This window comes from Microtus pennsylvanicus, chromosome 7 (assembly GCF_037038515.1).
Source record: "Microtus pennsylvanicus isolate mMicPen1 chromosome 7, mMicPen1.hap1, whole genome shotgun sequence".
NCBI lineage: Eukaryota > Metazoa > Chordata > Mammalia > Rodentia > Cricetidae > Microtus > Microtus pennsylvanicus.
The window spans coordinates 105,148,275-105,166,019 of NC_134585.1; the positions used below are offsets into that span (position 1 = coordinate 105,148,275).

Consider the following 17,745-nt stretch of genomic DNA (forward strand, 5'->3'; position numbering starts at 1 on the left):
TTTATTTGGTCCCAGTACCTTTTTCCCACCTGAGAATCTTTGCACACCTAGGCTGAAGGTGAACAAATATGGTCTCCCACCAAGAGTCAACACGAATGTATGACAACTGTCTTTACTGTGTACAGCAAGACCCACTTCCCTTGTCCCCACACTCCTGACCACAGATGAAGACAGTTCTGTCAGGACAAAGATGATAACATCCAAGTTCATGGTTATGCAGATGGCTGCTTGCTGACAGCTTTTGGAATGACCATGTTTTAAAAGTAAATTTCAAGTGAAGGTATGATCCGTGTAAATCTGACCCCTTCCGGTGAAATGTGCATTTACATATATTTGGAATTTATAAATCCTGACAGATTCCACAATATTTATAGCCCTCCATAAAAAGCCTTTGCCAGTTTGCAGAGCTTTGCATTTGGCGCTCTGGTGTGCTTAAGGGAGTTTAAATAATAATAAATTTGGTGATTTATTCCACCTGGAACAGAAAGTGATCCGCCCCCCCGCCCCCACCCCCGCCCCAGCTCATTTGGAAGGGGATGCCTATAAATAGTGCTGCAGACGCTGGGATCAGGAATAGGGAATTGAAATTTGAGAGAGAAGTACAGCAACATTTCCATTATAACTGATTTCTTGAGTATATTTTTAAAACATTTCTGTTCCTCACATAATATCCCTTCTCTCCTTTCTCCTGCCTCATCTCAATTATACCTGACTCTTTCAAGCCTGTTGCCAATGTTCGGATTCAATTGCTCTAATGGGAAAGGGAGAAAGAGTATTAGCTGACTAGGTAGGAGCAAGCTGCCTCTAGGGAGGACGGGGCAGTTCTTCAGTGCCCATCTTGTATTGCATGGGAGTCAGCAGGTAACTGAGTGTCTATATCTACAGTGTAAATTAATTACCAGAGCTCCATCTCACACACCCAACAGATGATATGATCCAAAGCTCACACTTCATGAAAAGAGTAAGAGAGGAATTCTAAGTCTAATTCCAAGAGAAAGCCTGAGCACAGTATGAGAAGGTAGAGTCTCCCAACCTGTCATGTTCACAAACGCCCAGAACAGGGTGAGAGAATGCAGCAATCCCTCTGATTCACAGTTTCATTGTGCATGGTGCCAGCTCTGGGTGGTCAACCAGGCTCCAAAGTATTAGATGGGGAAACCTAGAAATAAACAGTTTGTTTACGTTTTACACTGTGCACTGTTGTAAGCAACGTGGTAAGATCTCTTAACGCCTTGACTCCATCCCACCATTTGGGAGTATTAATCGTCCCTTAGCTTTGTATTCACACTGTAGATACTCCCCACCCACTAGTCACGGATAGCATCTCAGCTCTCAGAGCAGCAGTCCCCAGCACCACAGTATTCATCCGTTAGCACTATGTCAAGAGCATCCATCCGTATCACCCATTTCCATCTCCTCACATAGACTATACAGTCAATAGTCATCGCAGAAGGAGGAGCATACAAAGATATTACGTGAGTGACCTCATTCACATAGTTTTTACTATAAGGCGTTATTCTATGAGGAGTCATTGTTAAGTCCTTATTGTGAAAAATTATAAATACTATTTCTATAGGTTAAGTAGGTTAAGTAGGTATAGAAAAATATATATATGTATACTGAGCTTAGTGTGACCTGAGACTTTAAGTATTCCGTGAGGGTCTTAGGAGATATCCCCTGAAAATACGGAGAAACTATAATGATTCACTCTACCTGAGTAGTGACTTTGGATGTTGCTATCTGCTTTTTTTTTTTTCTTTTCCTTTTTTTTTTTTTTTGATTTTTTTGAGACAGGGTTTCTCCATAGCTTTTGGTTCCTGTCCTGGAACTAGCTCTTGTAGACCAGGTTGGCCTCGAACTCACAGAGATCCGCCTGCCTCTGCCTCCCGAGTGCTGGGATTAAAGGCGTGCGCCACCACTGCCCGGCTCTGCTTTTCTTTTGAAAGAAAAAATTTAAGCCATATCAAGTCATTCTCTCCAGATTCTACCAGGGAAAGCCGAGAAGAGGCATTTAGTGCCGCAGAAGCAGCATTACAACTTGTGACATCACGGGCGGTTTATTTCCAGCTTCTAGTTTGAGTGGGTTGTAAAGGAAGTAGCATTTGTAAGGAGAAGAATAATTAACATCCACTGAGAACTGCCTATGGGCAGCTGCAAAGTCACAAATACACAAGTGTCTGGTTGGGTGCACAGCGCCTTCTTCGTTGCCTGGAGCTGGTCCTCCTCGATCAGAAGACTCCATGTCTGCAGTCAACTCACCATGGGGTGAGGATACTGGGGAGGGAGTGCAGAAAGCTGCCTGTGACAAAACGCGACTCTGCTCCACGCAGGGCACTGTGTTCAATTCATTAGAATACGTGACATTCGCGCACTCTGTTGCAGCCTCCCACATCCCACAGGTTCTCATGCTGCTTTCAGTGCTCCTTGTTTGGTGGCATTCAAGTGCTGTGCTTCCAAGCCCAGGATGGTTGCCTATGCACTGCAAACATACAGATTATTTCTTGTCAATGTTCCCAAAAGGATGCGGTGTAGTAAGTATTTACATACCATTTACATTTAAATCATCTCCAGCTGATTTGAAGTGTATGCAAATAGTATGCCATTTACAATTAGGCAGATTTGGGTATCCATGGGGGACCTAGAAGCAATACCTCAAGGATACCGAGGTATAACTATAGTGGACTTCTGTGTTCCATTCCTTGGAACACATCCTCAGCCCCAGACATTCCTGAGCACTCAGCTCATATCTACCTATTAGGATGCCAGATGTTTGGATCCAACCCCAGAGTCTGCCTTGGACCGCATTTTAATGATTTGTGGTGAAGAAAGTAAACGTTTTAAAACCAGGTTTTATGAAGCAGGGACCCAGTTAAGTATGATGGATTCGGGGCAAAGCCAAGAGAGAGCTGAATGTTAATGAGGGTACCCGTGGCTATATAGGACAAGGGTCAGCATCTATCATTCATGGTTAAATCCAAAGGCCTGCTTTAGAAGTGAACTGTTGAAGAACCATCCTTCACTAAGACCTGAATAAGGATGGCATCAGTAGACAAGGGAAGTGGAAGGGGAAATCTCAGGAAGCCTCAACCTTAGACAAAGAGCTACAAGCAACTAAGGAATTCTGAGAATGGGCAATAGAGTCTTTCCAGGGAAGAGCAAACCAACTGATTATCCATAACCAAATGGTCAGCCCTGAAAACATGCATATAAGTAACATGGTAGGTACTGAGCACATTGCATTCATAGATTTAGGAACAAACACACACACATACACACATAGTTGACTTTTTAAGCTAGACATTTGGAAGAGCAAGAGAGGATACATAAGAGGAATTGGAGGAAGCAAAGGGAAAGAGAGAAATGATGTAATCATATTTTAATTTTAAAAAATAATCAAGTTCTAAGGAATATCAAGTCTCCCTGCCTTCCTTGCAGGACCTTTCTAGGCGGAAGTAGAATGATTGAGCTATTAGGCAGTTCTGAATCTTTGTGCCTCTGTGATCATATTATAGGTCTAAGACACAGGAGTAAATGAACTTTTCTTATCCTTGAAGCCCATAGAAAGACAAGAAAATTACCATCTTAATTTTACATGGTTTATTTTTTTTATACATTATGTGAATAAGTGTTTTGTATCTCTGTGTACCACTTATATGCCTGGTGCTTGTGGAGGTCAGAAGAGGGAACCTAATGTCCTAGAACTAGAGTTCCAAGGAGTTGTGAGCTGCCATGTAGGTGGTGCAAGGAACTGAGCCTAGGTGTTCTGAAAAAGCAGCTCATGTTCATAATTGTTGAGCCCTCTTTCCAGCTCTATAATAAAAAAGGCTAGTATAGAGGAGAATCCAGTTGGGGAAAGAAAACTTCAGTGATTTTGTTATTGTTTTCTGTCTTAGCTTGTTAGCAATCAGCAATAAGGTAAGATGGTGTTGAGGCAATATTTTAATGAACCCTCTTTATTCTTCTTCCATAGGGCAACCCTTACATGTGCAATAACGAGTGTGACGCAAGTACCCCTGAACTGGCGCACCCTCCTGAGCTCATGTTTGATTTTGAAGGACGACATCCCTCTACATTTTGGCAGTCTGCTACTTGGAAGGAGTACCCCAAACCTCTCCAGGTTAACATCACTTTGTCTTGGAGCAAAACCATTGAGCTCACAGACAATATAGTTATTACCTTCGAATCGGGGCGTCCAGACCAAATGATCCTGGAGAAATCTCTCGATTATGGAAGAACATGGCAGCCCTATCAGTATTACGCCACAGACTGCCTCGATGCTTTTCACATGGACCCGAAGTCCGTGAAGGATTTGTCCCAGCAGTCCGTCTTAGAGATCATTTGCACAGAGGAGTACTCCACCGGGTACTCCACAAACAGCAAAATTATTCACTTTGAGATCAAAGACAGGTTTGCATTTTTCGCTGGACCTCGGCTGCGAAATATGGCCTCCCTCTATGGACAGCTGGATACAACCAAGAAACTCAGAGATTTCTTCACAGTCACGGACCTGAGGATCAGGCTCTTGAGACCCGCCGTAGGGGAAATATTTGTAGATGAGCTGCATTTGGCACGTTACTTTTATGCGATCTCAGACATAAAGGTGCGAGGAAGGTAAGAGAACCCCTGCCCATATTGAATGGAAATAACTGTGTGTACAAAAAAAATATGCCCAGGGTTGGTGACATTAGTCAATTTTTATTTATTTTCTGAGGGCCACCAATACACAAGGAGGTTCTAAAGCCGTCTGCTGAGACCTTTTGGCTCAGCAATGATTTACAAACCCACACTGGTTATCAGTTCAGGAGTCTTTAGAATTCAAACAAAAGAAAACATAATCATCTTACCTGAAGCTTAATATTCCCTGGTAAGGTGAGGCTAAAGCCAACATAGTGAGGCTGCTTGCTCTGTTAGAGGGGAAGGGAGAAATAAGGTTCTGTCTTGCATTTCCCAATGCAAGCAAGAATCACCCTGCAATGATCCCTTACACCGTCAGAACAAAAAGCACCTGAGATGTAAAATGCATTTCTTCAAGAGTGGTAAGCGTCCTCTTTTAGAGGTCTTGAACCCATTGTATTAAACAATATTCCAGATGTAAAATATGGGTTGGGGACTCTTCACTTAGTCGGCCAAGGGCAGATGGGCAAGAGTTGTAACATCAGTGGTGATGATCAGGGATGCCTTGTTTTAATAGTATACCAAACTACAATTGATTATAAAGAATTTTGAAGATGTATGAGTGAAAACTCCGATAATGAGAACAAAAACTACCAACATGAGAGACTTTTATTCATCAAGGCATGGTGAGAGTAGACGCATGAGATAGTGGGCAGGAAAAAAAATAGAAAATATAAAGAAAGATATAAACACTTTTAAATCTGAGAATATATGAGGATAAGTGTATAAAGTGTATAATGGTAAATTTGGCATGTTGATCTTGATAAGCATAAATTTAGACAGATAAATCAGGATTCATTCAATCTGACTTTCAGATTCCTTTGAGTCTGCCCAGTCCTCAGAAATCGGAGGTGCTGGAACTCTGGCCCTTCAGAGAGTTGTCTGTCTGTCCGTCACATATGAGTAAAAAGGTGTTTGCAGCTCTGAAGATGGGGTCACAGTGAGAGTGAGAAAGGCAGTAAAGCTTTTCAGCTTACGGTGGCATCTAAGGTTTCAGGATGTTCACAATGGAAAGACAGCATGAAATTGCAGCTATATCCTCTGCTTCCTCTTGTGTTCCTCATGATTAGTAAAGAATCTTTAGCTACAGACCTTATTGTCGACCTCTAACCAAGGTCTTAGTGACAGATGCTGACAACATCTTGACAGCAAATTAGCATTTTTTTGAGGGATTTGTGCCCTAGTATATGGATAGCCACATTGATCTTGGGAGCCCTAATGTTTTAAGAAGTGTTTACAGATTAGCAGGAGTCTATGAATGGGCAGTAGGAAGTTGTCTTAGCAGACTTGAGTATGTGTTGTACCAAAATGCCCCATTATGTTAAGGAACATCTTAGTAAAAGACTTTAAGTTTAAAATGTCATCTTATCCAATCTCAAGTGCATGTACTATATGAAAAATATTTGATATCTTTAACAACAGCATGCCAACATCAAATGACAAATATTCAATATGGCTGAAAGAATAAAACTCTAAATGAATAGCCCGAGATTTGTGTAGTTTGGTAACACTGAATTCAGGCAGGTCAGTTTCTGGCAGTTTCAGTACTCCTTAACCTGAACTTGAGTTTCTGTAGACCACTGCACCCAAACACTGTGATTTGGCTCTGTCAGAAAGACAACCTTTTGGGGGGTTTCAGTTATGAAATATCTGCTGCTGGAGATTATTTTTGCTATGGGAAATTCATTTTTCTCTTCTCTGATTCTTTGAAAGAAAGTATAAACTGCATTTCCGAGCTAAGGAGAGCTTTATGCATGCTCCATTGGAGTTAGACAGGTCCTCTCCTAAAGATGGCCTGCCAAGAACATCTAATCCCTATGGACCTCTCACCTTACTGCTAAGCCTCACCTTGGCAATGACCTCCGGCTGCTTGTCACTGGCTCCGAGGAGTTAGCAGGACCCAGATTCCATCAAACCTCTGAGTCTCACCTCCCCTGTCATTCCCGTTCACCAGTCAGCAGCAAGCTGGCGAGAAGCAGCTGGGCAAAAGCAAAAGGGCCAGTGGAGGTGAGGTAAGCCCATACGGTGCTGCTCCGTCACCTCCACTCTGTCCAAATTTTTCGGGGCAAACCGATGCTGGCATGTACTGCACTAGGCACCAGATGGCTGGAGTATTTTTAGTCCTGGGGGAGGGACTAAAGAAGCGGGGCCTGATGGCTCCGGTGTGTCTCTGGCTTTCAAGTTATGTAAGGAGTATTTGTTCACGATGGAGCCACTAAGCGGAAAGCTGAGCAACCGTGGAGCATTAGGCCTTTCAGCCTAGACACTGATGATTTTACCATTGAAGATTTCAGGATTCATGCTTTTGGTTGTCTTTCCTTTAAACAACAGGTCATCTATAGAAAGATTGCGTATTAGTTGATGATTTTTTTTTTATTGGGAAGTTCTAAATTTTCCAAAACGTAAGAAAGGGCATAGTTTCCTGTAGCTTGTCTTTCCATCCCCTGGTCACACAAACCTAGAATCTTATATACGTGTCTTTTTCCAGAAATAATAATGCCATTTTTCTGTTGTCACTTCCAATACCATCCAAGCAAAATGTGGGAATTTATATAAGTCATTATATAAATTTTGTATGAAGACCAGCTACAAATATTTGCAATACCGTCAACAGAAAATATATGTTTCTATCTTGAACTATTAAACTATGAAATGGAAATAGTTGAAGATATAGTGTAAATATGCATATGTAGATTTTATAATGACTATTTTATTTAACATAAAAGCAATGTTTTGACTGTCATCAGATTAATGAATCATTTAGGCTATTGGTTCTCAATCTGTGGGTTGCAATCCCCACAAGGTTTCAAGTATCAGATATCCTGGATACTAGATATCTACATTATGATTCATAATAGCAGCAAAATTACAGATATGAAGTAGCAGCGAAAAAAATTTATGGCTGGGGGTCTTCAGTGATGTGGGAGTGTCATATATCAATCTGTTGATTTCATTCATTAAATTACTACACTTCACATCATGAGGAACTATAGTAAAGGATTGCAGTATTAGGAAGGTTGAGAACCACTAGCTTAGGCTTTTTTTTAAAACATGGGATATATCCAGTATCTATTAAACTAATAGAAAAACCTATAATATTATCATAAAATGCATTTCTCTTTTGCTACGTGTTTATTTTGCTCTCATTTACCGCTTGAGTATTTATCAAGATAATGAAGGAAAAAGAGGAAGCAATGCTATTGGCCATCTTAGTAACTCCATGGCACTTACATTGTTCAATAAACCTAATAATCTTCCTGCGCTAATTCTGACTTATGGCTGTCCTGCTTCAGTAAATCAGGGTGATTTTCTCCAGTGAATAATAGAGAAGTGCAGTGTGCCAGTACGTTAATTAAAGAGCCACTCTCTTAGTCTTGATCTCATTTTAATTTACAGGGTAATACTACAATAATATCACTAATGGAAGGTACATTAAAGGGCATCAAGTAGCATTAACTGTATTAAATTATGGTACTTGTGTTAATTAACTGCTGAAGCAAGATGGTTCTAATGGCCAAAAGTTCGTCTAGTGCATAAATAAAACGTACCCAGATGAAAGGTGAGAGGAGAAATGAAGAGTACATGTTTGTTCTGAACATTTTTTTTTCATACAGACAGGGGGTTAAGTCCAAAAGTCATTAAATATATAATGTCCAAAAGGTTTCTTAGTTACACCGTGGGAGGTTTAGATTTTCAAGTACCATGTTTCCTTTTGAGCTTTCTTTCCACAATTAAATTAATTAAAACCTGGATACTTGTCAGATGCAGCGCTTTTATCAGAATATAAACTAAACATTCCTTTTTGTGTCTTTGAGGTAAGACTGAGGAAGTAGTGTGATTTATTATAATAGGTTTTTAAGTCTGAAAGATAAATGAGCATTTGGTAATAAGCCCATTTGTTTCCGAGATGTATTATCAGCAATGTATCAAACTATGGCTTTAGACATTGGATAATAGAATTTCTCCTCTAACAACATAAGCACGAAGGTAGAATTGAAAGAAATATTCAGATCTGATCAACATCTCAATTGCTTGTCTTTTACAATACATTCTTAAAGGTAATTCATACCTTTTCAATGGTGTTTATTCATTTCTTATCCCATGCAGGGCCTACTCGGCTTCCTTTATAGGTTGGCTGTCAAAATAACAAATAGCTTATAGTTTAGCTTATCCATAGCTTAGCTTTCCAAAATTTTCACTGAGGCAAGTGCAAAGACGTTAGATAGAAAATTCCAGAAATAACTAATTAATAAGTTTTAAGTGGATTTTGTTACAGAACATGGTTATAATTATATTTACTATGGGTTATAATTGTTAGATGCTTGCTGTGACATATTTTTAATTTAAATTTTATAGTTATGTAAACATAAGATACAAACATAGTATGTATGAGACTCGGTGCTCTCTTCCTTTTTAGACACCCCTTGGGAGTTTTGAACTATAACCATGCCCCAATTACAGAAATCAACTGAAATTTATTTATTTGTTTATTTACTTATTTGTCTTTCCTCATTCCGTTGCTTTCCCCTAAGGAAAGAGTCTGAGGACACTAGCACAGAAGCTGTATTTCAGCATCCTTTCTTGAGCATTCTTAACTGTCCAATCCAGTCTCCTTTTACAGAACGCAAGGCTAAACAGGCCAGTGACAAAGCTACTTCCCCAGGGTGTTATAGAGAGAAAGGCTCCTTACATTCTCTCTCTCAGGAGTAAACTTTACATCCATATAACCTGACTGCTTGAATGTCATCACCTTGGGTTTCGTTTTTTGTAACTGGGACAAGGTCAAGAAGTTGGTACCCAAGTAAGTAATCTTGAGTAAGCAAGAACATTTGTGTGTGGAGTGCAGCAGCTAAGAGCACTGGTTGCTTCTCCTGAGAACCTGGGGTTTGATTCCCAGCACCTACAAGACAGCACACAACCATCTACAATTCTACTTCCAGGAGATCCCCGTCCTCTCTTCTGACCACTATGGGCACCAGGCACACATATGGTGCACAGACATCCATGCAGACAAACACCCATTTATGAAGAACGCCTGTGAAACTTTTAAAGTACATAGACAACTTTGAATCTCAAAAGCATTTGGAAAACATAGTGTCATGTAAACTGATTTGTGGGGGTTCTCTGTCATCCTTAGCCACAACTAAAATAAATTTGCCAAAGTCTTGAGGTTTCACTTTTCATGTAGAAAGCATGTGTGCTTTTGTCTTCTCGTCCTCAGTTAGTCCTAATGATTGAAGTTGGGCTTTGCGGCCACTTAGCAGATTCTGCTTTTACAGCGTCTTCCTGGTACTCTGTTGTCAATTCACATTTCTCTGTCTGTCATCACAGAGCAGATTCTGGCTTTAGCAGTGGACATTCAGCAATGGCAGAAGGCATAGTCCCTACTTTCAAAGAGCTCATGACCTGAAAAGGCATAGACAAGGGCTCTGATTATTTCCATCTTTTTTATCTTTTTTTAAATCTTTTTCTTTATTACAACAAGTTTGAAATTGGGTAGCTTTAAAAGAAAACAGACTGACTTATATTTCAGTTAGGGGAGTTGATAGAGCTGCATATGGTGACCTCCTTCTTATGGGCATGGTCCCAAGACAGCCTAGGACAATGCATGGCTTGAAACATGGGGAATGCTTCTGGTCTTGCTAGTCTGTAAAGGCACCAGTATTCAATTGAGGGCGTTCTCTCTGATCCCCTTATCTAAACCCTAACCACTTCCAAAGCCTCATCTCTAAAAGCCACCATTAAGTTATTTCTATCCTCTTAATACTCCATAGTGGGGTAAATTTTAGTACACGAGGTCCCAGGAGATACATTCAAGCCATACCTCATCCATACCACTGTATGAATTCTTATGTGATAAAAGAACTACTAACTTAATGAGATGAGACTAGTAAAATGTTTGATAAGATCTGACATTCGTATGGTATCTTGAAACGTGTGGTGTAGTATGCCAGGGAACCAAGGCAAAATGGAATTCTAGGCAGACAAATTACACACAAAACAGCACAGCCTGTTAAGGCATTCCAAAGGAGAAACGAAGTGTAGAATCCTGAGAGATTACTTCCCCCCATCTTCTCCCAGTGGATCGTCATCCCCTTTAAGAAGCGCTAAAGGATTCCTATGAAACCGTCTTTTGCAGTTGCTCATGGTATAATCCATCTAAATTTATAAATGTTCACATGTGCGTTGAAAGCAGAGGAGAAACATTTTAAGACAGTAGTAGAAAATATTCCATTGTGTGAACACTGAAAGTGTTAACATTTCTTAACTTAGGAACAATTATGAACCCCAGACCTGGTGTTCAAGTTGAGAGTAAAGAAAAGCTCTTCAAATCCTAGGAAGTCAGCACAGGGTGATGGGTTGAGATTCTCTTGTAGTGGCAACAGGGCCTGAGAACCAGTTAAAATCTGAACAGGGATGGAGGGAAAGATTCCTTAGTCAGCTGAAGGGATAGCAGGGTTGGTGGATCGTGTCTTTAACATGGGGGATAAAATGCAGAAGCAGGGTGTTAGGCAATTGGTGCATAAGCTAGGTATTTGTGTTGTGCCATTCCCTGTGTAACAGCAGGAATCCAAGTGGAGATTCCAATTCAGACTCCTAAAAAGGCAGTCTACAGTTTCATAGAGGTTTGAATCATTAAAATTCTCACACTATATGGAGTTGGTAAAACTTGGGCAAAGGAACACACACACACACACACACACACACACACACACACACACACACATATATTTAAAAGGGTCATTTATAAGCAATTCTTGGAAGGTACTCTCCCAAGGAAATTGAGATATAATTTGAGAACATCAAGCTAAAGGCAAATGTGCTGGTTCTCATCAATATGTAAGCAACCCTTTAGCATTTGTATAACCTTCAGCTCCTAGGATTCTTGTTGATTGTTTTACTTCCATTGATCCTCACGAGAGGCTCATAAGATGGATGGATTTAAATCATTTTACAGGTGAGAAGACTGAGGACCAGAGATGTGTCAGGACTTCTTTTATCTGACATCACTCACATCATCAAGTGTCAAGTCAACCTCCTGACTTTGTGATGGTCTGTAGCCCAAGCTTTTGCAGCCCACGGTAGCCTGAATGCAGCTTCATAGACACAGGAGACTCAGAAAATCCTGCAAAGGATCTCTCTGTAAACAGCAAAGCAAACTCTTACGTCTTACATCCCTGCCATTCATGATGTGTCCATGAGTCACGGGCTCCATGAGGTTTTCTTTTTTTTTTTTTTTTTTTTTGATTATTTTTTTTTATTGATAAAAGAATAAAGGAAAAAAAAACAAATTTCCACCTCCTCCCAGCCTCCCCTTTCCCTCCCCCTCCTCCCACTCTTCTCCCCCTCCTCCCACCCCTCTCCCCTTCTCCCCACTCCTCTCCCCCTCCCTCTCCAGTCCAAAGAGCAGTCAGGGTTCCCTGCCCTGTGGTAAGTCCCAGGTCCTCCCCCCTCCGTCCATATCTAGGAAGGTGAACATCCAAACTGGCTAGGCTCCCACCAAGCCAGCAGATTGCGTAGGATCAAAACTGCGTGCCATTGTCCTTGGCGTCTCATCAGCCCTCATTGTTCGTCATGATCAGAGAGTTCAGTTTTATCCCATGCTTTTTTTGGTAATAGTCCAGCTGGCCTTGGTGAGCTCCCAGTAGATCAGCTCCACTGTCTCAGTGGGTGGGTGCACCCCTCGCGGTCCCGACTTCTTTGCTCATGTTCTCCCTCCTTCTGCTCCTCATTGGGACCTTGGGAGCTCAGTCCAGTGCTCCAGTGTGGGTCTCGGTCTCTGTCTCTATCTCCATCCATCACCAGATGAAAGTTCTAAGATGATATGCAAGATATTCGTCAGTATTGCGCTAGGATGGGGTCATTTCAGGTTCCCTATCCTCAGCTGCCCAAGGAACTAACTGGGGACCTCAGCTTGGGCACCTGGGAGCCCCTCTAGGGTCAATTCTCCTGCCCACCCTAAAGTGGGTCCCTTAACTAAGAATTGTGGTTCCGTGCTCCCCTATCCAACCTTCCTTTATCCCGATCCTCCTATTTCCCCAAGTCCCCCCTCCTTCCCTTCTACCTTTTCTCTCCCCATCTCCCCTTACCCCCTTCCCACCCCACCCCCAAGATCCCACTTTTCTCCCCGGCAATTTTGTCTACTTCCCTTATCCAAGAGGATAACGATATGTTTTTCCTTGTGTTCACCTTCTTACTTAGCTTCTTTAGGTTCGCCAATTGTAGATTCTGTGACCCCTATTTATGGCTAGAAACCAATTATGAGTGAGTACATCCCATGTTCTTCTTTTTGGGTCTGGGATACCTCACTCAGGATAGTGTTTTCTATTTCCATCCATTTGCATGCAAAATTCGAGAAGTCATTGTTTTTTACCGCAGCGTAGTACTCTAGTGTGTATATATTCCATACTTTCTTCATCCATTCTTCCATTGAAGGGCATCTAGGTTGTTTCCAGGTTCTGGCTATTACAAATAATACTGCTATGAACATAGTTGAACAAATGCTTTTGACATGTGATAGAACATCTCTTGGGTAAATTCCCAAGAGTGGTATTGCTGGGTCCAGGGGTAGGTTGATCCCGAATTTCCTGAGAAACCGAAACACTGACTTCCACAGTGGTTGCACAAGATTGCATTCCCACCAGCAATGGATGAGGGTACCCCTTCCTCCACAGCCTCTCCAGCAAAGGCTATCCTTGGTGTTTTTGACTTTAGCCATTCTGACAGGTGTAAGATGGTATCTCAAAGTTGTTTTGATTTGCATTTCCCTGATTGCTAAGGAAGTTGAGCACGACCTTAAGTATCTTTTGGCCATTTGAAGTTCTTCTGTTGAGAATTCTCTGTTCAGTTCAGTGCCCCATTTTTTAATTGGGTTAATTAGCATTTTAAAGTCTAGTTTCTTGAGTTCTCTATATATTTTGGAGATCAGACCTTTGTCTGTTGCGGGGTTGGTGAAGATCTTCTCCCAGTCAGTAGGTTGCCTTTGTGTCTTAGTGACAGTGTCCTTTGCTTTACAGAAGCTTCTCAGTTTTAGTAGGTCCCATTTATTCAATGTTGCCCTTAATGCCTGTGCTTCTGGGGTTATCCCTAAGAAGCGATCACCTGTGCCCATCTGTTGTAGGGTATTTCCCACTTTCTCTTCTATCAGGTTCAGTGTTTTCGGGCTGATAATGAGGTCTTTAATCCATTTGGACTTGAGTTTTGTGCACGGTGATAGATATGGGTCTATTTTCATTCTTCTACAGGTTGACATCCAGTTGTGCCAGCACCATTTGTTGAAGATGCTTTCTTTCTTCCATTGTATACTTTTAGCTCCTTTATCGAAAATGAGGTGTTCATAGGTTTGTGGGGTAAAATCCGGGTCTTCTATACGATTCCATTGGTCGACTTCTCTATTTTTATGCCAGTACCACCCTGTTTTCATTACTGTAGCTATGTAATAGAGTTTGAAGTCAGGGATGGTAATGCCTCCAGAAGATCCTTTATTGTATAGGATTGTTTTGGCTATCCTGGGTTTTTTTGTTTTTCCATATAAAGTTGATTATTGTCCTCTCCAGATCTGTGAAGAATTTTGATGGGATCTTGATGGGGATTGCATTGAATCTATAAATTGCCTTAGGTAGAATTGCCATTTTTACTATGTTGATCCTCCCAATCCAAGAGCAAGGGATGTCCATCCATTTTTTGGTATCCTCATCAATTTCTTTCTTCAATGCCTTAAAGTTCTTGTCAAATAGATCTTTCACTTCCTTGGTTAGATTTACCCCAAGATATTTTATGCTGTTTGTGGCTATCGTGAATGGAGAAGCTTCTCTGATTTCCCTCTCTGCTTCCATATCCTTTGTGTATAAGAGGGCGACTGATTTTTTGGAGTTGATCTTGTATCCTGCCACATTACTAAAGCTGTTTATCAGCTGTAAAAGTTCTTTGGTGGAGTTTTGGGGGTCGCTTATGTACACTATCATATCATCTGCGAATAACGAAAGTTTAACTTCTTCCTTTCCAATTCGAATCCCCTTGATCCCATTATGCTGTCTTATTGCTATTGCTAGAACTTCCAGCACTATATTGAAGAGGTATGGGGAAAGTGGACAGCCTTGTCGTGTTCCTGAGTTAAGCGGGATGGTTTTGAGTTTCTCTCCATTTAATTTGATGTTAGCTGTCGGCTTGCTGTATATAGCTTTTATTATATTTAGGTATGACCCTTGTATCCCTAATCTCTCCAAGACTTTTAACATAAATGGATGTTGAATTTTGTCGAATGCTTTTTCAGCATCTAATGAAATGATCATATGGTTTTTTTCTTTCAGTTTATTTATATGCTGGATTACATTGATAGATTTTCGTATGTTGAACCAGCCCTGTATCTCAGGAATGAAGCCTACTTGATCATAATGGATAATTTTTCGGATGTGTTCTTGGATTCGGTTTGCCAGTATTTTGTTGAGGATTTTTGCATCGATATTCATGAGTGAGATCGGCCTGTAATTCTCTTTCCTGGTTGAGTCTTTGTGTGGTTTTGGTATCAGAGTAACTGTAGCTTCATAAAAGGAATTTGGTAATGACCCTTCTGTTTCTATATTGTGAAATACATTAAGGAGTATAGGTATTACGTGTTCTTGGAAGTTCTGGTAGAATTCCGCATTGAAACCATCTGGTCCTGGGCTTTTTTTGGTAGGGAGGTTTTTGATAACCTCTTCTAATTCTTCGCGACTAACAGGTCTATTTAGATTGTTCACCTGGTCCTGATTTAACTTTGGTAAATGATATTTATCTAAGAAAGAATCCATTTCCTTTACATTTTCCAGTTTTGTGGCGTATAGGCTTTTGTAGTAAGATCTAATGATTCTATGAATTTCCTCTGTGTCTGTGGTTATGTCCCCCTTTTCATTTCTGATCTTATTAATTTGCAAATTCTCTCTCTGCCGTTTGATTAGTTTGGATAGGGGTTTGTCAATCTTGTTGATTTTCTCCAGGAACCAGCTTTTTGTTTCATTGATTCTTTGGATTGTTCTCTGTGTTTCTATTTTATTGATTTCAGCCCTCAGTTTGATTATTTCCAGTCTCCTACTCCTCCTAGGTGAGTCTGCTTCTTTTTTTTCTAGAGCTTTCAGGTGGGCTGTTAAGTCTCCAATGTGAGCTTTCTCTGTTTTCTTTAAGTGGGCACTTAGTGCTATGAACTTTCCTCTTAGGACTGATTTCATAGTGTCCCATAAGTTTGAGTATGTTGTTTCTTTATTTTCATTTAATTCCAGGTATACTTTAATTTCTTTCTTTATTTCTTCCTTAATCCAGGTGTGGTTCAGTAGTTGGCTGTTCAGTTTCCATGACTTTGTGGGCTTTCCGGGGGTAGCCTTGTTGTTGAATTCTAACTTTAATCCATGGTGATCTGATAAGACACAGGTGGTTAGTAATACTTTTTTGTAACTGTGGATGTTTGCTTTGTTACCGACTATGTGGTCGATTTTCGAGAAGGTTCCATGAGCTGCAGAGAAGAAGGTGTATTCTTTCCTATTTGGGTGGAATGTTCTATAGATGTCTGTTAAGTCCATTTGTTTCATTACCTCCATTAGTTGTCTTATTTCTCTGTTAGGTTTCTGTCTGATTGACCTGTCCATTGGTGAGAGAGGAGTGTTGAAATCTCCTACTATTAGTGTGTGCGGTTTGATGGCTGCCTTGAATTTTAGCAATGTTTCTTTTATGTACGTGGGTGCTTTTATATTAGGGGCATGGATGTTCAGGATTGAGACTTCATCCTGATGAACTGTTCCTGTTATGAATATAAAATGCCCCTCTCCATCTCTTCTGATTGATTTAAGTTTGAAGTCAACTTTGTTAGAGATTAGTATGGCCACACCTGCTTGTTTCTTAGGTCCATTTGCTTGATAGGCCTTTTCCCAACCCTTTACTCTGAGTAGGTGCCTGTCTTTGTGGTTGAGGTGTGTTTCTTGTAAACAGCAGAATGTTGGATCCTGTTTTCTTATCCAATCTCTTAGCCTGTGCCTTTTTATAGGTGAGTTGAGACCATTGACATTAAGTGATATTAATGACCAGTGGTTGTTAACTCCGGTCATTTTTTTTTAGTCGTAGAGTTTGTGTGTATCCCTTCTTTGGTTTGTGTTGATGAAGGGTCTCTAGATGTCTGAGTTATTGTGGTCATTATTGGATTCCTTGGTTAGTGATTTTCCTTCTATTACTTTCTGTAAGGCTGGATTTGTGGCTGCATATTGTTTGAATTTGTTTTTATCCTGGAAAATTTTATTTTCTCCATTTATAGTGAACGAAAGCTTGGCTGGGTATAGTAATCTGGGCTTGCATCCATGGTCTCTCAGTTTCTGCAGTACATCTATCCAGGACCTTCTGGCTTTCATGGTTTCCATGGAAAAGTCAGGTGTAAGTCTGATAGGTTTACCTTTGTAAGTAATTTGGCCTTTTTCCTTTGCCGCTCTTAATATTTTTTCCTTATTCTGAATGCTTTGTGTTTTGATAATTATATGGCGAGGGGATGTTTTTTTTTGATCCAGCCTATTCGGTGTTCTGTATGCTTCTTGCACCTTCATAGGTATATCTTTCTTTAGGTTGGGAAAGTTTTCTTCTATAATTTTATTAAATATATTTTCTGGACCATTGAGCTGCACTTCTTCTCCTTCTTCTACTCCTATTATTCTTAGGTTTGGTCTTTTTATTGTGTTCCATATTTCCTGAATGTTTTGTGATGAGAGTTTGTTGGACTTGCTGTTTTCTTTGATCAGTGTGTTTATTTTCTCTATGGTATCTTCAGAATCTGAGAGTCTTTCTTCTATCTCTTGTATTCTGCTGGTTATGCTTGTTTCTGAAGTCTCTATTCGTTTATCTAGATTTTCCATGTCCAGCCGGCCCTCTGTTTGTGTTTTCTTCTTTGCCTCTATTTCAGTTTTCAAGTCTTGAACTGTTTCCATTATCTGTTTGATTGTTTTTCCTTGGTTTTCTAGGGTATCATTCACTGATTTATTCAATTCTTCAAACTTTCTGTTATATTTCTCATCCATTTCTATAAGGGCGTTTTTTACATGCTGTTTAAGGGCGTCAATC

The 17,745-nt window shown here is 40.5% G+C and overlaps 1 protein-coding gene across 7 annotated transcripts in view; it reads left to right on the forward strand.

The window, feature by feature from the left end:
* Ntng1 (netrin G1) overlaps window positions 1-17,745 on the forward strand; it is a 337,207-nt gene that overhangs the window by 187,446 nt on the left and 132,016 nt on the right. For all 7 annotated transcript variants that reach the window (XM_075981566.1, XM_075981570.1, XM_075981571.1 and 4 more), the window contains exon 3: window positions 3,971-4,611. In XM_075981566.1, coding sequence (XP_075837681.1) covers window positions 3,971-4,611 — 641 coding nt within the window. The remainder of the gene's footprint in view (window positions 1-3,970; window positions 4,612-17,745) is intronic.